Source organism: Gopherus evgoodei, chromosome 12 (assembly GCF_007399415.2).
Source record: "Gopherus evgoodei ecotype Sinaloan lineage chromosome 12, rGopEvg1_v1.p, whole genome shotgun sequence".
Taxonomy (NCBI): Eukaryota; Metazoa; Chordata; order Testudines; family Testudinidae; genus Gopherus; species Gopherus evgoodei.
The window spans coordinates 18,519,803-18,541,789 of NC_044333.1; the positions used below are offsets into that span (position 1 = coordinate 18,519,803).

Consider the following 21,987-nt stretch of genomic DNA (forward strand, 5'->3'; position numbering starts at 1 on the left):
AGCTCCTATTTTAGATCTTGCTTTAAACCCATTTGGACATCTTACATTTCTGTGAACACTGCTATCATTTGTTCCCTCTTGATCCAACAAGTGTATCTGCTCACTGTCTTTCTCCTTGGAAACTAAATCCCACACTTGACACTAGCGTTGCCTTCTTTTGACCTGAGTGGCTAGTCAGAGTTTGAGGCTCTGGGATGTTCCAGTTAGGAGGAGAAACTGGCGATAACGAGGTATTTCTTTGTCCAATTTTGTTTATTTACAAGGAATGTCTTTCTGAACAAAGAAGGAATCAAATAGCAGTGAACGTTTTCTCTTGCTCCCAGCACCAAGAATAATTTTTTCAGCATGTACCCCTGACACACAAACTTCTCTCAGCAATAAAACGGCCTTGCAACCCGAGCCCTGCAAGCCTGAATCAGCTGGAACAAGCCAGATGCTAGTTTTTATTTGCTGTGTAGACATACCCTTAGTTTATCTTTCCCTCTCTTTCTCTGTGCATTTGCCCCCACCCCCAATTCTCATAAAAAAGTGCTGTTTGTTTTCATGCGCCTTTTGTCCTAAGAGGGGGGTTATCCTTACGGTTATATTAATTGAAGGGTGTCAATAAAATGAGGTTTTAACTCAATCCAAAACAAGGCTTCATTCTGCTCGTAACTGTACCTTTTTAAAAACTGCCCTCATGTTCTTCAGTGAGATCTCATTCTCTCCTGCCTAAGCTGTCCTGTTTTTTCAACTCCTAATTGTTTTTTCAACTTTGAATGAGCTAGGTCTGGATGACCTTGAATACCAGAGAAACAGAAATGGAATGAAACACAGGGGTAAGGTCATGCATTTAGGGTCTAATAATAAGAATTTCTGCTACAAGCTGGAGGCTTATCAGTTGGAAGCCACAGAAGGGGGGAAAGACCTGGGTGTGTTGGTCAATCACAGGATGACAATGAGCCATCAATGAGATGTGGCTGCGAAAAAGTCAAATGTGATGTTAGGATGTATCATGTGAGGCATTTCCAGTCGGGGGAGAGAAGTATTAATGCCATTGTACAATGCACTGGTAAGACCTGATCTGGAAGATTGTGTACAGTTCTGGTCACCCATATTAAAAAAAGATGAATTCAAACTGGAACAGGTGCAGAGAAGAGCTATTAGGATGATTAGGTGAATGGACGACTTATCTGAGGAGCTTGGAAGAGCTTGGTTTGTTTAGTCTAGCAAAAAAAAAAGGGAGGGCTAAGAATGGATATAATTACTCTATAAATACATCAGCGTGGAGGGTGAAGAGCTTTTTGTCCTTTAGCTTGGCACAAGAACAAAGGGGTATAAATTGGCCACAAATTCAGGCTGAAAAGTAGGTTTCTAACTTTCCGAGGACAGAGATTCTGGAACAGCCTTCAATCCTAGTGGGAGATGAGGACAAACAACTTAACTTAATTTTGAGAGCGAGCATGGCCAAATATACAAGTACGATTGTTTAGATATTCTTTTGTGATGGTGGGGGGAAGGGCATGACAGCCCAGAGGGTCCCTTTTGGTTTATGTATTATGTTCCCAAAGTTCATGTTTCAAGGCTTCAGCTAGTCATGTATAGGGATCAGGAAGGGATTTTTCCTCTGCAATGTATTGCAGATTTTTCTTGATTTCCTTTCTCTGAAGCAACAGAGAAGGCCTTGTCTGGAAATAGGACATTGGAAAGGTTGAGCTGGTGCTCTGAGATGGCATCAAGCATTCTCTGTCTCAGGTGCTTGGCAGGCTGGTTCTTCCTCACGTGTTCAGTGTCTGACTGGTTGCCATGTCCGGGGTTAGGTGGGAATTTTTCCTTAGTGACTGGGTTTCTTTCAACTTACTGTGCATCATGTGGTGTAGGACATTTGCCAGGATTAACTGGGTATATTTCATTTAATCAGTTTCCCTTTTATCTTTAGTGTTGTGAAACTTGGATTGGAAGCTTAGGCACACTCCAACACTGGTAGCCCAGAGAATAAGCATTGGTTATGAAATTCTATTTTTTTTTAAAAGTCGTCTCTTGGTACCCCAGAGTCTTATGAGCTCAACCATACAAATCTAATACTTTGCAGTTGATTGCTCTATATCGATATTTCTTTGAAAGTTAGTTAGAACAGTATTAAACATCTCATTTTGAATTAAAAAAAATCTGAACATTTATTAGCAAGTTTTATGTTTTTAGCTTTATTTTTGTAGAATGTGTTCTTTAGAGAGTAATTTTAGGGCTTGTCTGTTTTTGGGAGTTATTCAGAAACACCTATCCCTGAACAGTACCATGTGTAGACACTCCTGTTGTTGAATAGGAGTACATTGTTTCTGTTTAGCTTAACCTACCTTCAAATTAATAATTACAGTACAATAGGTGAGTTCAGCTACACCGCTCAAGTGCATTAGCTACATGTCAAATAGCTAATAATAAAATACAGTAACTCCACTTAACGTCTTAGTTATGTTCTTGAAAAATGAAACTTTAAGCGAAATGATGTTAAGCAAATCCAATTTCCCCATAAGAATTAATGTAACTGGGGGGGGTGGGGTTAGGTTCCAGGGAAAAATTTTTTGCCACACAAAAGATATTATATACATTTACAGTATTGTAAATCATTTAAAACAATTTAATACTGTACTCACCAATGATGATTGTGAAGCTTGGTTGAGGCAGGGGCGTAGTGGGGTTGGGGCATGGGGTCTTGCCCCGTTCTGCCTGCCTGGTGCTTCTGCTGGGGAGCAGGGTTGGGGCATGGCGGCTTGCTGGGTGGGCGGAACCGGGCAAGCCCCTGTGCGCCAACCCGGTCCCTGGCAGGAGCACCAAGCTGTGGGAGCCAAACAACATTATAAAGGAACATTGCAGGACTTTAAAGGAGTATGTTCCGTAGTAGGTCAGCGACCTAATAACAAAACAACGTTAACCTGGGCGATGTTAAATGAGGAGTTACTGTAATTAAAAACTGATTTTAAGTAGTCACAGTAGTGTTTCTGAGTTGGTATTAAAAGTTCATAGCTCTCTGAATGCTGCAAACTCATCAGTTTGCATTTTTGAGCTCTTTGTGTCTGAAAACATAGTGTAAAAAGAACACAGAAAAATTGTCTAAATCCCATAATCTTAAAATCACTGACTTTCTGAACTGATACATTTCTTGTGTCCAAGTAAATGGATGGTTTTCATTGGCACAATACAGTCTTTGTATTGCAAAAGGCAATGGTGGGTTCCTACTGCATTAAGTAACTCCATTTTTTTATATTTAACCAACTTTTGTACGCTAAGAAGGTTTGAGTAAGGAGATCATATAGCTCTCTGGCAAATGTTCTGGAAATGACAAGAATTGATGACTTTTGTAGAACTTTGTAATAACTAAGAGGGATGCATATCAGTCACAAGGAGGAAATATATGCCAGGATAATTCCATGACTATTGAAAGTGAATAGGGATTGTTATAATTTTATGTATTAGTCTGATTTTTCAGAAGTTTTTGTAACTAATTTGCATATGCAGTCTACAGTCACAACACTTGTTGTTCAGGGTCATTTGACTGAAATTTGGCTCTAATAAATAGACCTGACTGATTTTCTGTCTGATGAACTTTTGCGAAGCTTACTCTTCTGTACAAGACTGGAGTTGCCTCCTCTATATATAAGGTTCTATAGCAAACCAGACCTTAATTCTGCAGTGTGAAGTCGCTTGATTCTGCAGCACTCTGGTGTGACATGCTACAAACTCTGGCTTCTTTTAAATTAAAACATTAATTTCTTATTAGTTGCATTTGAAAATCAGTAACGCAGTCAATACAGTAGTTCGTGTTTAATTTGATTTATCTTATGCTGTTGCCTTATTTTTAGTTTTCAGTATAGTGCACTTTTTATCAATCTAATATAAAAGTTGATAAGGAAGCTAGAGGTTTTGGTGACTAGGAAGGAGGCAGTTGGACTTCTGGAACATCTGGAAATATGGATGAAAGAGAGGAATTGTGAGATAAGGACATGCCAATAATTTTATTAATAATAGCTAATATCCTAAGGTCCTGTCAGCACTAAATTTAATCATGATTTTATAATCAGAGACAGGGTCACTTTAACTGGTTACATGTGATACTCTTCAGTTTATGTTCAAACCAAAGCTTTTGTGAATCTGCACCTACGATTCTACCTAATTGTGTTGCGTTAGTGCATTTTTGAAAAGTCTATGCAAGTAATAATGTCTTGGCAGAAGATGCATTTCCCAGAGCAGGGAGGCCAAACTGGCTCCAGAGCCAAATGCGGCTCTTTGGAAATTAATATGTAGCTCCTTGTATAGGCACCAACTCTGGGGCTGGAGCTACAGGCGCCAACTTTCCAGTGCGCTGAGGGGTGCTCACTGCTCAACCCCTGGCTCTGCCACGGGCCCTGCCCCCCTCCCCCCCGCCTCCTGCATGCCACGAAACAGCTGATCAGGAGGTACGGGGAGGGAGTGATGGTGCTGGTGGGTGAGAGATATGGGGGGGTGGAGAGCTGATGCGGGGCTCCTAACATATTACTGTGGCTCTTTGGCAATGTACATTGGTAAATTCTGGCTCCTTCTAAGGCTCAGGTTGGCCACCCCTAGCCCAGAGGAAATGCACAGAGTGACAGTAGCAGCTCATAGAGCAAAAGTGCAGTATGATGTCATGCATAGAGAGCTGGGAAAAAGGACAACTGGCCAAACCAGTTACATAAATATGATGAGGGTGTCTTCTCCACATGACCCCCCCCTCCAAAAAAAAAAAAGTGTGCTGCACTAGTTATTGGAAAACAACCATGTGTCAGCCAAGGCAGGATGAAATAGCTGACCTGGTTGGTATATAGTTATCCATTAATTACCAGGTTTTATCCAGGAGGTGAACAGAATCACCCACATTTGGTTACAAGTTATAATTTATGGCCTGTCCATGCTATCTCTAGGTTTGGGCATTAATGTCTTTAGATGAACGGGGAAGTTCATACATCTTAACTGTTGGTTTGGCCTGTCTGGAGACCTGGTGACACTGCCTAGGTTTATATTTTATTCAAATTTTCAAGCTTTTCTTCATAGTCATGAAGGTTAGAAAATGTAAAAAAAATTAAAGTAGTGATTCTGGAGCACAATTATGTGGTAAGGGGAGAAGGGTGGTGGGTCAAATTCTGAGGCTTCAGATTTTCAGACTACACAGGGCCCTGGAGTAATTTCAGTTGAATGCATCTTCGTCTTTGGATGAAAAATTTAACTCTTTGGTTTTTTCAGACTGCTAGGATTTCTTATGAAAATAAGGAGAATAGGATAGCTGATGTGAAGAGGAAGGCAGTACTTCCAAAACCCGCTCAACAAATCAGAAACATTATTTTAGCTCTAGTTAACATTTTATAGTATTTATTCTGGATTACTATTGACTTTTTAGTGTTGTGTGATAATGAGGAAGCATTCAGATGTTTAAATAACTAATGGCTAGCATGTACTACAGGCAGTAAACAATGCAATTTCCTGGAGGGTTGGAAAGCTACAAATTTCATAAATGAAGTATAACTAAAAATTGCTATAGATCTCAGATTTTTATTATATGATTGGTTAATAAGACAGTGTCTCATGAACTGTAACCCCTTCCAAACAGTTTAAAACTAGGCCAGCATAATTATGGCAGCCCACATACATTCCCTGATGTTATACTCTCGAGTCAATGTATGCTCTATGAAATATGCTGTAGCCAACACTACTCATGAAATCCAGTTACTAGAACTTTTCTGCTCTGAGAAGACCTACCAGCATAATTCTGGGAGATCAGCTTTTCCCATTTTAAAGGCCAATAGTTTAAGCCTGCAAGCAGAGTTTTAAAAATATCCAAATATAAATTGAAATGTTTTCTTTAAAAAATTTTCATACAGATACTTTCTGAAACATTCATCTTTAACATGAAAATTTCCAGTGCTTTATCTCTATTCACAAGTCGTCGTTTTTGTTTGTTTGTTTGTTTTTTGTTTTGGTTTTCCTCCTCCCCCTCGCCCCACCAAATCATCTGAGGCAGGCAGGCATACCTATTTTTGCATGTTAGCTTGCCTAACAAGTCCATTGGAAAAACAGATGAATAGTGAAAGTTGGCAAGAATATAGTCCTCAGTGAGGAGTGTAAATGATCTGTGAAGGGAAATAATTTAAAGTGGTTTGAAAAACACACCTAAACAAAAGCTAAATTATTTTAGTAGGAGCTAATAGTCCTTTTATGATATCACAGTAGTCTCCCAGTTTAAGCAGGAGAGAAGCAAAAATGCTGTCTGATAGCACAGATAAGAAAAAGTATGAGTGCAAAAACAATAAATAAATACATAAAAAGTTCTCTAAGGGCCTGATCTTCAGAGATGCTGAGCATCCACATCTCTCATTGACTTTATATGGAATGTTGTGTGCTCAGCACTTTTGAAAATCAGACTCTAGGTAACTTAAATTTTTGTCATATTCTAAGCTTTCACGATACAGAAGTAAAACTTGTGTTGCCAAGATACACCCTTCATAATATAAATTGATATTCTTTTTCCATTAAACCAAGTATTGTTGAATACCTTCAGCCAGACCAGCAGCAGCAGAAGTGAGAACTTACCCATTCTGTATTTCATTCATCTCAGGGCTTGTCTATACTTACAGCGGTGCCACTACAGCACTTAGTGAAGATGCTGCTTAGGCTGATGGGAGAGCTTCTCCTGTCAGTGCAGGTACTCCTTCTCTCCAAAAGGCAGTAACTTTGTCAGTTTTTGGGAGGTCTTTCATGCCTCTGAGTGACATAGTTATACCTATATAAATTTTAGTGTAGACCAGGGCTCGGTGAGTGCATTTCAAAGCATAACTAGAACTATTTAAAAACTAACATTAAGCAAAATGTGGCAGGTGTGTGTTTAATGCAAAGGGAAAAAAATGCAAGAACTAAATTTGTTACATTAAAAATGCAGTACACATAGAATGAGTCATGTGGGGAAACTCCCCTAGTTCTTAAGATATTATGACTCATTGTGATGAGAGAAAAAGGGTGCAAGTATCAGATATTTTAGCTCAGTAGTCTGGAAAGTTTGAGAACCACTGCTTTAAAGAAGGAAAATGTGCTTACCTGTAATTCTTCTTTGATGATATCCAACAGGACTCCCGCTTATCTGCTGACCTGCTTACCCTCAGAATTTGAGAAGCTGTTTGAGGTTGTGGGTCTAGGTCCACCCTTTAACTGTGGTGCTTGATCATTCTTTTTGGAGTAGTTGACTCAGGTTCAAAGAAGAAAATGAAAACCAACAAGCGGAAAGAAATTGGCATTTTTTAAAAATGCTGTATATTTAATTAGAGTTAGAGCAACTCTCACTTCCTGCTCTCAGACAGGAGCTGGCTGGAATATTCTGGAGCCTCTGAGGGCCCAAGGTTGTTTTGCTTTCTATATAGCAGCACCCTGGAGCCAGCCTTCCAAGATACCTCAGAGCACCAAAAATTGTAAAAGCTGAAAGAATTTCCCACGATTCATGGTAGAGGCATGAGATCAAAAAACAGTGGGATCTGGTGATGGTTCAAAGAAACAGACCTGCAGGTAAGTAATTTCCTCTCTGCAGTTTGGGCTAACAACCCTAAATCAGGAATGATTAAGCAAAAATGGCAAGAGTCCTGTGGCACCTTGTAGACTAACAGAAGTATTTATTGGAGCACATGTCTGACAAAGTGAGTATTCACCTATGAAAGCTTATGCTCCAGTACCTCTGTTAGTCTATAAGGTGCCCCACAGGACTCTTTGCTGCTTTTTACAGATCCAGACTAACACGGCTACCCCTCTGATACTTGACACCAAGCAAAAATGTTAACTCTGCCATCTGTCATATATGTAATATTTGTTTTTCTGGTTTGTATGTGCGTGTTTCTTGTTAAACTTGAATCTTTAATTTATTACTGCTTTTTATAAATCAGATGTGCAGTGGGGAATGAGTTAATGTTGCATTTGGACACTTAACTTTTTTGCATTTCCTGACTTTCTGTGATTAAAATAGCTTTAAAGATTGTCAATTTAATGTGCTGGAAACTGGTAAATTTAGTAGTAACAATGCATTAGATTATTAAAAGTGAGACATTAAAAAATCAAATGCTTCCACTGTTTATGCCATTTCGCTTACTATTTGCATTTCTTCTATCAGAGACAGATTTATTTTTCAGGCTTTTAGTGATAGACTTTCGGAACTGGAGGAATGTTTAAGAACTTTTATAACAGAATGGAAGATGCTCATGGAAATGCTTCTATTGACTTAGGTTTTAGAACTTTTTTTTACAAAACTTAATCTTTGGGCAAAATTGAAGTTGACAGTGTCCCTTAATGTAGTTTTTACAATTGGTGTAAAATTAGAGGGATAATGTCAAGATAAATCATTTCAGTAAAGCAGAGGTCCCCAGACTTTTGAGGGTCGCACACACATACCCCAACCCTGTCTGTACGGGAATGGGAGTGGGGCTGTGGCTCTAGGGTGGAGGCACAGACAGAGGTAAAGGAGCTGAGGCTGGGGCTGGGGCAAGGAGTGGGGCTGCAGCCAGGAGCTGGGTTGTGGTGGGGGCCTGCAACCAGGTGTGGCTCTGCCCTTGGCCTCACCACCAGCCTCTGCCTTGGGCTGGGAATGGAGCCGCAGCCAGCAGATGAGGCTGGGGACTGATGCAGGGCCATAAGTGCAGCTGCACCGAGCTGGGGACATGGTTGGGGGCAGGATCGAAGCAGAGCTGGGGGCGGGGAGGGTCTGGGTGAAGCTTCCTCCATGGACATGACCTCACTTCCGGACATTCTTTCATGCCCCCCCCCCCCCCCAGGATAGTGCACCCCACAGTTGGGGGACCTCTGCAATTAAGACAGAAATAAGGGCAAGTTGTTAAAAGTAACTGCATTTCAGGGTTATGTTTTGGAGTGTGTATTTCTTCTCCACTGCATGTCTTTCCTGTGTGATGTCTTTTACACAACTTAATGTTACCATGAAATAAAAATCTGGGCTGCATAAAATGCAGTATAAAAGTGTGGTGTTAAGCAGCTTATGTGTGCAGTCATTTAAAAAAAAAACACCCAAACCAATGAAACTTGAGACTATTTTGCCCAATGTATTTGCCCTTTTATCAATTTTATTGCAATGCCACCACATTGCTTTATAGTCACCTAAATTTTCTTCCTACCACTGAAGAAATATTGATGACTTAAGATGAAACTTTTCTGCTCATTGATCTAAACCCCTGAGATATGTAGGTATACAGATCTAACACCCAACCTCATGTAGACTGCAGATTATCTCTGCCAATGGGAGAACACCTCTTGTTGGCATAGGTAGTATCTATACTATATTGCTACAGTGGCACAGCTATGCCACTATAGCATTTTAAGGGTAGACATACCCTCAGTCCAGCCTTTGGTATAGTGGGGATACTCCATCTTATTCTACCTCTGTAGGTCTGAAAGCATATCTAGCTCCCTGTTACCATGCATCTGCTCCTCTAACAGCTTTCTCTGTTTCTGATGTTTCCTTCCTTACACTCAAATATTTCAGATAATCTAATAGTTTCCTACTTTTTCTTACCCTTCTCCATTTCATTTTACCTCCACATTTAAAGTTTAGTTTCCGTGATTTGTTAATGATGCTTAAGTGAAGCATTCTTTCATTTGTGGCCACTCTACAATATTGGCATTCATCAGCCCTTAAAAGTAGACTTCAAAGGAAAATAAATTGGTCTTTTTTTCCCCTTAGGATGTACAAAGAATACCTGGTTTTTTGCAAAGTCTGTTTTTCTGTTTGTTTTGCCATTAGAAATTCAGGTCTTTAGAACTGTGAAATTACATAGCAAGGATCAAGAGTGATTATTGAATTGGAAGAGGAAGGGATTTTTAGTCAGACTTAAAGCTCTATTTTATTAACACTGATTTAACTTGAGTGCCTAACACTGGATGAAAGACACTTTTGTTAGATTCGTCACTGGCTGCTCCTTTAGCTAAAGTATTAGACCTTGTCTTAGCAGGCAAAGTATATACTTTTCAGTCATGTTAGCTTGAGCCATTTATTTTAACAAAATTCTAAGCTTTATAAGGCCTTATATAGACTAAGATTTAAGATAAAATGCTAATGCTTGTTAGCAAACACATTTGAGAAGTCCAGTCAAGGCACAGTATCTTTCCGATGTGTTTAAACTGGTCAAGTTTAAAGCCTAGGCCTCCAGACCAAACACAAAAGTACAACACCAAGACCAGAGCTGATATTTTCAAAATAAAAACTTCTTTGGAAGGAGGAGAGATGAAAAAATACCTCTTCAGTCTATTGTATACATGATGAAACAGAAAAAACAAAAATAAAAACAAAATTGACCTGGTAAAAGGAAAAATGATGGTTTTATGTACCCATTTGTGGGGGTGCTGCTTTATGATGTATGAGGAAAGGCCCACAAAGAAGCATTTTATTCTGCTTGGGGTTTTTTGTCATGTGTAGGCCCTTCTCATCTGCTGGCTGTCTCCTTGGGAAACATGGTGGTAGATTGGGATCTTCCTTAGCCCTTAATTTAAGGAGTGTGTATGTGTAATGGGCAGAGGATCTTGTACCTTTTGTCTTTTTTCCAACTGTCTTGTTGGTTGGGTTTAAGAGAGGAAATTACTTTTATTCAACCAGGTATTAACAAAAACTATTAATCAGGCTTCACTTGGTTGTTATGATGGACTGTCAATTTCTTGCAATATCCTGAATGAACTTGATTGAATTAAGTTAAACTTTATTGAATTTTTTTAGTTCATTGCATTAAAAATGCAATTATGTATGTGTTGTGGAGTTGTATGTATTTCCTTGGGAAGGGTAAATATGGGAACAGTGGTGGATGATTGGGTAAATTCACTCCTGCTGTAGCATCTCCAGAGAAACCACTCTCTGGAAAGGTATACGTATACTATTACTGGGGGAATTCTGTGCTAGAAAGTTAAAAATTTTGTACACAATATTGTAAAATTCTGCATATTCTGTTTGTCAAAACACCACACTATAAGCATGCCAGTTTCAATTATTTTTGGTAATTTATTTCAAAATACCCATCAGCAAATATGTCTGTAACAATACACACAAAAAAAATTCAGGATTTTTCTTTTTTTTACAAATAGATTCCTTATTAGGCATATTAATACAGAACTTTTGAGTAATTAATTTAAACTGTAATACAGAAACTTATTTCCCGTGCCCTTCATAAGCTGCGTAAAGGCATAGAGGAGTCATGGGTAATGGAGGGAGAAGGAAGGTTCCAGAGAATGAACCTGGAGGGCTGTTGGGTGTGGGTGGGAGAAGTATGGAACAGGGTTTTGGGGGGGGGGATTGTTAGGGAGTTGGGGAGCCTCCTCCATGCAGACCCTAACTGACCCTTAGCCGCTCACATTCAGTCAGGCACATCTGCCCCCTGTTCCTGTGTCCCTGCAGCCCTCCTCCTGTGGAGCCCCTGGCTCAATGCTGTTACCCCACTAACTCATGAGCCTGCACCCCCGTTTGCCCCACCACTAGCCCTTCTGAACCCCAGCCTGTGACAGCCCCCAGCAGCCCCATGTGCCTGCTCTGTCCATCCCGTGCCTCCTCACCTGTGAGGAACACAGCTTCTTCCCCTTCCCTCTCCACTGACTGGCTGCCCTCCCTTCTGGTGCCACAGCAGCCCCTGGTGTGTGAAAAGTGTAACTGCAGCACCTTGCCTGCAGAATCTATATTCTGTGGAGAGAAGAAAATCTGTTAGACACATGAGTTCTGCACTTGTGCAGTGGTGCAAGATTACCCTAGGAGTAATATACTAGTTCAGGCTGGATTCTCCAGGATACAAGAAAGAAAGGGTTTTTGGATAAGTAGCTTGGTTTTAATACTAGCTCAGTGCTTTCTTCCTAATCCAACAAATGGACAGGACCCTGGTCCCTGGAAAGTCCCAATCCTTGGTGTAGGGTTAAGGCAGGCCTGCACAACATGTGGCCTGCATGGGCTCACTGTGCAGTGCGGGGGGTGTGTGAGTAGGCAAGCGGTGGGTGAGGGAGGGGGCACACCTCATTCATTCAACAGAGCAATTGATTACAAAGTGTGGGGGGGAGATCTTATTCTACTTCAAGCAAAAAGACATTTTTCTTTTAGCTTAATTATACTACCTTAGGGGCCCGCTGTAACACATTACCAAGGTTCAATACCACTGTTTCAGTGGGGCAGCGCTGGGGAAGGAGAGTTTGTTTCCGCAGGGTGGGTGGTGCTGGGGGGGGTATTTCAGGGGGCTGGGCGGTGGTGGTGGGTGTGTGTTGTTTTGGGGGGGGCATGGTGGCCCAGGGGGAGGGGTGGTCAGCAGGGCCGGTGGGGTTTGGCCCTCAGCTGTTTTCTGTGGAGTAATATGGCCCTTGCCACTTTACGAGTTGTGCAGGCCTGGGCTAAGGACTAGGCCTGCCAGAATCTCTGTCAGGGGTAGTCCTAGTAAGCTTTATGAGCATGCATGTAGATTCTTTTTATTTTTTTTTCCCCCCTCTGCAATGGTTTTTACCTTTAAAAACAAGGTTGGTTTGCATAGGAAGTGCTATGTGGTAATTTACAGCTGTTGACAATCACTTTTATCAGTATCTGAAGAGAAAGCACACCTGTTTAGGAGACTGTCTTTGCTGGAAAATACACAGTGAAGGAAGGGAATGATTCAGCCTGGACATAGCTTGGTCAGAAGGGAGTGAGATCCATTATGGGTCTCTACTGGAAAGAGGCAACAGCTGGAAGCCTGAGATTGGGTGCACTTTTTAGATCAAATACAGGTACAGTTGTCCTGAACTGTGATAGTTGCTGCAGTATTAAAATGCTCATACAGTTGTCCATAGTCTTCCAGGAAGAAAACATGGTGGACAAGGCCTGAATTTTTAATGTAGTGAGAAAACACTTTTTAAGAAAAAACTTTCCTGGCCACCTTTATACATTACAGAAGCTCATATTCAATATATTTTTCCTTTGGCAGGCAACCTCTATTTCCTCCTAGCAGTCTTAAGTTTACAGACTATATACTGTGTTCATCTTCTAATATATGTGTATGTGTTAAAATGTGCCTTTGTGCCCTCACCACTGCTGTTTCACTTCCTTTTCCTATAATCCCCCGTCCCAGCTTTCCAGAGTCCAGTATATGCAATATTCAACTTGATTTTTCCACTTGTACCAAGATCAAGCTTAAAAACTCCTCTAGTTCTCAGCTCCCATGGAGTCTTCCCATCTTACCTCAGACCTGTTTCCTGTACTCTTGCTTGTGCTCATCTGTCCTTTGAAACAGCCTTTATGTAGGAAGTTCTAACAGGTATACAAATAGTTACCACCCAAATGTCAGAAGCAAAACAGTAAAACTAATGTTTACTGGCTTGTGTGGCACAAGATTTACTTGCATGTCTCACTGGTGTCTTGTTTTACATGCTTTAACTTTTTAATCAATTTTTAAAAGTGGATAGATTAGATTGAATGTAATTGTTACATAGGCATACAAAGTTGAGACTGTAGTGCTGTATAATAAGCTTGTTAGCTATTCAGTAGTAATACAGTCACATACAGGAAAAACAAGAAATTAAGTTGTCAGCTGTTGAAAACAGCTTAATCCCTTAAAATTCAGCAATTTATTGTATGCTGGACAGTTGAAGTAGCTTCTATAACTAGCTGCGACCGGGGGTTTCCAGCGCATTGTACGTAGGGGCCCCACCCATTCTTTCCCTGAATGTTTGTGTTTTGCTGACTGCACAGCGAGTTCGGTTGATCACATGAGGTTGATGTGCCTGGATGGCTCCCCGGGCCTGGGGGTGGGAAGGCAGCACGTAGGAGCTGCCGTCTGCTTTCTCTGCCGCCTCCTTTTTCTGTGAGCCCAGGCGGGTGCTAGGAGGAGCTCGAACAGAGCAGGGAGACGGCTGACCTTTTGGCAGCAAATGGCTTTTCCACAGGAGACAACGTACGGGACTCAGGAGTTCTCCTTTCTGCCTGTTACTCTGGCTTTGCAGCCCCCTCTTCTCTGCCCGGCTGGAGCTGCGCAGAGCTGGTGGCAGCGTGTCCGCAGCCAGATCCTTCTCATGGGCGCTCCGTAGCTCAGCAGCCGAGGGAAGGGAAGGGGTCTGCAGCAGCAGCCGAGCTTCCTTTGCTGGGCAGCAGCCGGAAGAGTTTGGGAAACCATTTTAGGGAGACTTTCTGAAGATTCTTGTATGTGTGACAGATCGGACAAAGCTGTTTCCTTCTCCCTCATATCCCGCTGTGGATTACTGAAGAAACTTCACTTGTGGGGGAGTTGGCTAGGTTTCTGCTTACTGCGCTGCAGGTTTTTGTGCCCCGTTTGTGTGATTCCCTCGCATGAAAGTAGCTCCTCTCTGGTATCGTACCAGGTCTGTCTGTCCTCAAGCCTCATGTTACCAGGAGGGGCCTCTGTTATGAGTTGTTTTTGTTTCTATGGGGAAACGTAATGAGCTGTTCCAATCCTCATGACGGGGAAATCTGCCTTGAGCTTTCTGTATTCGTGGAAGGGGGGAGCCCTGTTTACATCATGTTTGCCAGGAAGTAAAACCAGTAGGAGAAAAGGTATTTTTTAAACCTACAACTTATTAGGTGCACCATGTTAAGGCTGCCATCTGGGAGTCTCCAGTAGGTTCAGGATTTGCAAAAAAAAGTTTTCCTGCTTTGCAGTTTTGGGAATAACTTTAGGTTTGTTTTTCCAACAGGTTGATAACGCTGGTTCAGCGTTTGGTTCAACGATGGAACATTTTTTCTTGATGCCGAATTTAAAAATCTTAGAATATTTCCCCCCTTTTCTGTACTTCTGTTTTTCTGCTATTATTTAAACTTTGTAAAATGTTTTAAGATAAATTTTTGTTAAATCAGATGCAATAATATTTTTGGTGGTGACTCAGAGTACCTTAGTTTCTCAGTGTTGCTTAAAGACCAGCTCCCCACCTCCACAGTGAGAAAGGACTGGTGTGGGATCTTTGGGAGATAGCACCCAAAATAGCAAGTGTTACATATATTTTCACCTGACACCAGTTTGCCATCCTGACAGTTGTACTAAGGTTTCTGTAACTGAAAAAGCTTTAAACAATTTTTTTCAATTTTCTCTACATAACTGTTGACTGTTTTCCAGTTATCTGTTGGCTTGCTTCCTTGCTTTTGGTGGAAAAAATGTAGCAGGTTAGCATAAAATGTAGGTATGACCAAGCTTTAAACAGTAAGCTTAGGAAAATAAACTTGAACTTCTCCTGTTTCTCCATTATTTTGTATCACTACTGTTTCCTGCTTTTTCCATGGTGGTGAGGGTGGAGAAAAAAAGGGGCTTTGGACGGCTTTTGGCTTCGCTGCCTGGGACATAGGGCTATAGTCTGCATGCAGGGGCCAATCCTTAATCAGCCTGTTACTCTAGCTGGCCTGTGAAGGGCAGTTGGCTGTTTTAAAGACTGTATTTGTTCTGATGGATGTCATCTTGTTCTGAGATAGTGATTAAAACCATGTGTGGAGAGTGTGTGATGGGGAATCTGCCTGTGAAAATTTACCAATTCCATTTGATTTGATGAACTCTAATTGTAACCTGCAGGGTGGGATGGACCCCCATTATGTATCAAACTTTGTGTCCTGTGCTGAGGACCAGTTTGAACTGATATATGCTAGCCCCGGGGTCCTCAAACTGGGGGTTGGGGTCACGAGCTATTAGCCTCCACCCCAAACCCCATGTTGCCTTCAGCATTTATAATGGTGCTAAATATATAAAAAAGTGTTTTTAATTCATAAGGGGGTGAGGTCGCACTCAGAGGCTTGCTGTGTGAAAGGGGTTTGAGAACAGAAGTTTGAGAACCACTGTGCTTGGCCTGTTTGGAGATGTTTTCACACCTTTTGTAGGTCTAACAAAACAAGCATAATCTAGACTGCTCCTAATGGTTTATGGACTTGCTAATAACTTTTATCCACTGCTCACCCCTAAGAAACAATGGTGTTCTGCACATGAACTCAGCATGGGACCCTACACTGGGGTTCATGACCAAGACTGTGTTTATGAGGAGGGGTTGTGTGTGCATGGGGACAAACCAACAGCAGCAGCAAGAGGTTCTTGCTGTAGGAAGACAAGGAAATCTCCACCTAGCCTGAACTTCGACAGACCATGACCCAAAAGATTCCTAGGACTTGTGAGGAAACAGAGAGAGGACAGACCTTTGTTGTTTTTTCTGTAGATCTAACAGTTTTTTAAAAGCAGAAGAGTTAATGTGTGTATTAGGAAGTTCCTTTCCAAACATTGTGTTGATCCCTAAAGGGTATAACTAGGGAAACCAGAGTGCACTCAGCCTGATGGCCTCTGGATGGAATGGATCTAATCAACTGGGAAGGGTGATGGAGATCAGGAGGGCCAGGGCTCCGGTTTCAGGGTCTGAGGTGGCTGCATTCTTGGGTCTCTACAGCCAAGAGTGTCAGACATGGGGTCTGCATCTGAGGAGTACTCTTGGGTGTCCCAGAGCTAGTAGTAGTGATTAGGAATTACCCAAACCCTGGGAGCTTAGCATCCCATAGGATTTGGCAGTTGGATCCCTTACAACAGAGTACTGTCTGTTTAGAGAGAGAGAGAGAGGTCTTGCAGGACTAGACTGGATTGTCACAGAGATCTTCTCTCTCCCTGCGCTGCCCCCTCCCTCTCCCCCTGCTTTAAATAGGAGTGCCTCATAGCAGGAAAGCAGCAGTCCAGTTATGCAAGTATTGCTGTCAGGTAGCTACAGGAATCAATTTAGGGCCTTAGTGCCCCCTGTTAAAAACCAGGAGGATTATAATGGTAGACTCTAGTTTGGCTCAACCTATGTTCTGTGACTGGGGAACCAGTCATGGATTGCACACAGTCCTATACCTCAACACATTAGCAGCATAATCTGGCATAGTAAAGTCTTTGGGCTCTAAATAGGTACATGGTCAGGTCTGTGCCTTTGGCACTCAAACAGCACAATGCTGAATGCTGTGTTCTAGGCTGATACAATATATCACTGCCAGTTTCATGTGAACCTCATAAAATAAATGGAACAAAGGACTGGTCTCAGATGAAAAAATGTTCAAAGCTCTGGCTTGGCCAGAGATGCTTTTTAGGAGGAAATTGGAATGTCCTGTCACAGTAGAAATGAGCCATAAATAAATGATTAGTTTGAAATGAACTAGTCCTGAGATGCACACCCATAGGAATCACCGATTTCCCTTGTCTTGTTCTGTCCTGAGAGTGTGCATCTAGAAAAAATAGGTGCCTATATGATCAGTCTGGATCTCTGGTCCCAGTTGGGAGCAATTCCACAGTTGTGGGTGGGTATGGTGATAAATGAGGTGCTCACTGCTTTTTATTGTAGGTATCCCTTTCTAAAAGTAAAAGTGGGAAAGGGGATAAGGTCTGTCTCTAGGCTCTTGGGCAGGGTTGGGAGAAGCAGGGAGAACTGACCCTGGAAAGGGAAGCACTTCAAGTAGTTGACAGTTTATGGTGGAGTGGGGCCCAGTGGTTAGATGGTGATTCTCATATTTTTTTTCCCATTCCCTTCCAGAGGCACAGGAGACTAGACAAGGCTAGTTTTTTCACAAACACTATTGGCTACTTCCATATGTATGCATGTGTCTTATAATTTAGAGTTGCAGTTTGTTGACTCTTTGATATGTGGTGTTATGTCCTCCTCATGAAGGTGTTTCAGGTCTCTGAAGATAGCTATTAGAAACATAACTGAATAGCTAAAAAATTTAAGAAAAGTGTACAAGATAACCCCAAAGAAAAAATTTAAAAGTCAAATGAATTAATATTTTTTTTTCTGGTTTGGTAAACAAAATATTGAAACTGTCTCACAGATGAAAGGCGTTCTTGCCTTCCTGGCTAAAGGATCTATTCTGAATATGTAGGGAAGCATATCTTTTACTAACACATCTGCTGAATATTTTAGGTTTTCTTGGAGAAAAAACTATAGTTTGTCTTCCCAAATGCCTATCCACTAGGGTTGTATTTTCTGAAATGAAAAAGTATAGCAAAATGGCAACGTTCACTGAACATGACTTTTAATATACAATTCTTATAAGTTGCCACAAGTGTTTCAGTGTATACCTCAAGAAAGAAACAAAGGTCCACTCCAGACTTTAGTTTGTTGGATATTTTTTCTTACTAATAATAGTCTGGCAAATACAGCAAAAGAACCTCTTCACTTTCTGAAAGACTTTCCACCTCAGCCTACTGAAACAACCTGCCCTAAAGACCAGAACATTCTAAACAGCAGGGAAAGGGAAAGAAAAGAGTATTGTTTTCTTTGGAAAAGTTAGGGTCTCCTTTCACCTTAGCATCAGGGGGAGGAGGAAAAAAGAAAATCAAAAGAGCTCATTTTCCAGCCAGTGCCTCACTCCCATCTACATACTCATACCTTAACATCAGGATTTTTCTACACGTCCAGTAAGCAGAATAAATGGCAGAAAGTTTTGAATAGCAAGGTGTGGGTTGTTGGTTTTTTTTTTTTGAGACTGTGCTTTTCACAGCAAATGGCTAGTTTCTTATTTGCTAAATCTGAGGACTTTGAAAATATAGCATTACTGTCATTAGTAGGATGGTTATTATAGAAGCATGCTTATGGTTAGAACCCTTTATTTTCTTGTCATCTAGGGTGTGATATAGTCACTTGTTCTATATATCCAATATACATATACACACCAAACACCTATTCTTCAGGAGTGCCTTTACTTCCTTTCTCTCTCTCCAAGCAAACAGACATCCATTCTCAATATTAAATTAGAAAATTTAACAGAATTTCTGTGTTCCTTGATCTCAACTTTTTGTAAAGTTGGCCAGCATGCAAGTATTTTATATCCTTTCCAGCTTCACTCACATGCACTGTAGCCACACTCTTCACATTTAATGAGTATCATGTTTGTGAAATATACAATTTATTAAATGGTATGTCAAATTTTTTTCTCAAAAATTTGTTGTTAAATCAACAACTACATGGAAAAGACTGTGTACTGACACATTCTCTCATATACTAACTCTGTTCTTCCTTCATTACAGAAATGAGCCGTCAGACTGCTACAGCACTACCTACAGGTACTTCAAAGTGTACACCATCACAGAGGGTGCCTGCTCTGACTGGCACTACAGCGTCCAACAATGACTTGGCAAGTCTTTTTGAGTGTCCTGTGTGTTTTGACTATGTGCTGCCACCTATTCTTCAGTGTCAGAGTGGCCATCTTGTTTGTAGCAACTGTCGCCCCAAGCTTACATGCTGTCCAACTTGCCGAGGCCCACTGGGTTCCATTCGTAACTTGGCTATGGAAAAAGTTGCGAATTCTGTACTGTTCCCATGTAAATACGCCTCTTCTGGATGTGAGATAACTTTGCCACACACAGAAAAAGCAGACCATGAAGAGCTGTGTGAGTTTAGGCCTTATTCATGTCCATGTCCTGGTGCTTCATGTAAATGGCAAGGTTCGCTGGATGCTGTAATGCCACATTTGATGCATCAGCATAAGTCAATAACAACACTACAGGGAGAAGATATAGTTTTCCTTGCTACAGACATTAATCTTCCTGGTGCTGTTGACTGGGTTATGATGCAGTCTTGTTTTGGCTTTCATTTCATGTTAGTCTTGGAGAAACAGGAAAAATATGATGGTCACCAGCAGTTCTTTGCTATTGTACAGCTGATAGGAACACGCAAGCAAGCAGAAAATTTTGCTTATCGACTTGAGCTTAATGGTCATAGGCGGCGATTGACTTGGGAAGCAACTCCTCGATCTATTCATGAGGGAATTGCAACAGCCATTATGAATAGTGACTGTCTAGTCTTTGACACCAGCATTGCACAGCTCTTTGCAGAAAATGGCAATTTAGGCATCAATGTAACTATTTCAATGTGTTGAAATGGCAAGCAAACATTTTCAGGCCAGTGTTTAAAACAGTTGCATTTAATTTCGCAGAAACTAGGGTAACCATCTTTGACTGCCAGACACAAACTATTTGGTAGAGGGAGGCTAGACGTATATGAAGGTAAATAAAAGGAAAGGCTGTTAAATTACAGGAAGCAGTTGCATGTAGTAACACTAATATATTTAAAATAAGTCAACAGTAAACCACTGAAAATATATATACACCCAAAATGGGCATCTTTTGTATTAAGAATTGATTCTACAGGAAATGTTGTAAAATAGTTCTAAAAACTTGTTTGTAGATTGATTGTACTGTTGAAAATGATACTGTTGTGTTTTTTGTTTTTTTCCCTTTGACTGACAAGCCATGTTGAGCAGTCTGGTCTCTTGCCGCTGCTTTTTCCCCTTAAGTCACTACATAGTATTGCTGCTGTTTGTGTATATTTTTTGTGTATTTGCTAATTTTTATTAACTTCTAGTTTTTCATTAAATAAATATGACTTTCTTTTCTGTAATTCAGGTTTTCCTCCTTTTTGTACCTTTTAAAAATAAATTGCAGGTGTCATCTTTTGACATGCATAATTGCTTATGGTAAAACTTATACTTCTGTACATTTGGTAAATTAGTCTCTTCCCAATAGTCCATTCATTGGTGATACTGTTCTTGATTCAGCTATTTTGTGAATGTATTCAACTCTGAAGGAGCAATTACATTGGAAGAATTATCAGAAAAACAGCTTCTTTTAGAAACAGGCCTAGATGATGATGTACTTTGTTATACCTTCAAACAAAAGTGAGGAGTTATTGGGTAACATCCTAATTAAAAAAACTGAAAATTCAGGCACACTTTTTAAATTTAGAAACTTCAGACACAAACTCATGCTTGTATTTGGTTTTGCAGTACAAGAAGGCATTGTCTTATGCAGTATTTGTAACTATAAAAACAGACCATTTAAAAAAAAAAAGGCAGTCTCAGAATACGATGTTCTTGGTCTTTTTTTAATTTTGTCATTAAAAGAATACCTGGCAAACGAAACTCTTGTTTTTTGCTTTAGCACAATATTTGACTAATTTAATATTTTAACTCAACATTGCTTGTTCTTGTATCCTTTGTCTATTACTAGAGAGAACCAATTGTATTTTCCTTAGTCATACTAATCTTGTATGTCATCCCACCATGTTAGTGATATGATGAACAGCATACATCCAAAGATTCATGCAATTCTCTTGCATTTAAAGGCGTAAGTGGTATATTGGGGCCTTTTTGCAGGTTGCTTGCAAGTTTGAGAAATTCACCTTGAATGTATGTCCGTATACAGCACTGAGATGGTTAATGTAAAGAAGAACTATTAAATTTCAAACTGCTTTAAAAGTATCTTCGCCAAACTTGCTGTTGGGAGAAATAGGATGAACATTAGCTACTTTTTGTATAACATTAAAATATAATTTATTTACTATATATTGTCTAACTTTCTTGTCAGAAACTGATCTGTTAAGACAACTCATTGAATTGTTTTTGGTGCAGTGATTACACATTTTAGCCTGACGGGGTAAGTAGTCATACAGGTAAGGAATGTGAACCGGTTTTATAGACAGGCCAGTGCAGAAAAAATTCATTTTATATAGTTACAGAAGTAAGCTTCAGCAACTTTTTTTTTAAAAATTGATGTTGCATTATTCAAGAGGATAAAAACTTAAGAAATATACTGGCATCTCATTTCTTTAATTTACTGTTACACTTTGATCTCTAGTTGAATACTTGCTGTGTCAGTTTTCTACATGCAGCCTATTTAATCTTACCTACATTTACCCAGACTTTGTTTTTGCTATGCTATGAGATGTTTGGCTACAGCAGTTACAACCTTGTGGCTGGTAGGTTTGAAATTAAGACTCTTTATTTAAATTTATTGTTTCTCTTTACTGAAACTTGCATTTCAATTCTAAGTCTTTCAGAGGCTGTTTATAAATAGTGTGGACTACTTTTACATCCAGACTTTGGTTTGAGTAGTAGATTAACTCCTATTAAAATACATAGATTTGAGGCTTGCCTAAATGAATTAATAGGATGTTTTTGTTTTCTGTGTTTTAAGAAATGGTCACTTCCTTAGATATTAAAAGTTCTATGTGATGATATGGCTG

General features: G+C 40.4%; 1 protein-coding gene across 9 annotated transcripts in view; it reads left to right on the forward strand.

Moving 5' to 3' along the window:
- SIAH1 (siah E3 ubiquitin protein ligase 1) overlaps nt 1–20,813 on the forward strand; it is a 37,259-nt gene extending 16,446 nt beyond the window's left edge. For 5 of the 9 annotated variants that reach the window (XM_030581221.1, XM_030581220.1, XM_030581225.1 and 2 more), the window contains one exon: nt 18,993–20,813. In XM_030581221.1, the coding sequence (XP_030437081.1) occupies nt 18,995–19,843 (849 nt within the window). In that variant the 5' untranslated portion in view covers nt 18,993–18,994 and the 3' untranslated portion in view covers nt 19,844–20,813. Of the gene's footprint in view, nt 1–13,607; nt 14,531–15,730; nt 16,120–18,992 lie in introns of those variants that run through there. The other 4 variants (XM_030581218.1, XM_030581219.1, XM_030581227.1 and 1 more) reach the window with 4 other exon arrangements.
- The last annotated feature ends 1,174 nt before the right edge of the window (nt 20,814–21,987 follow it).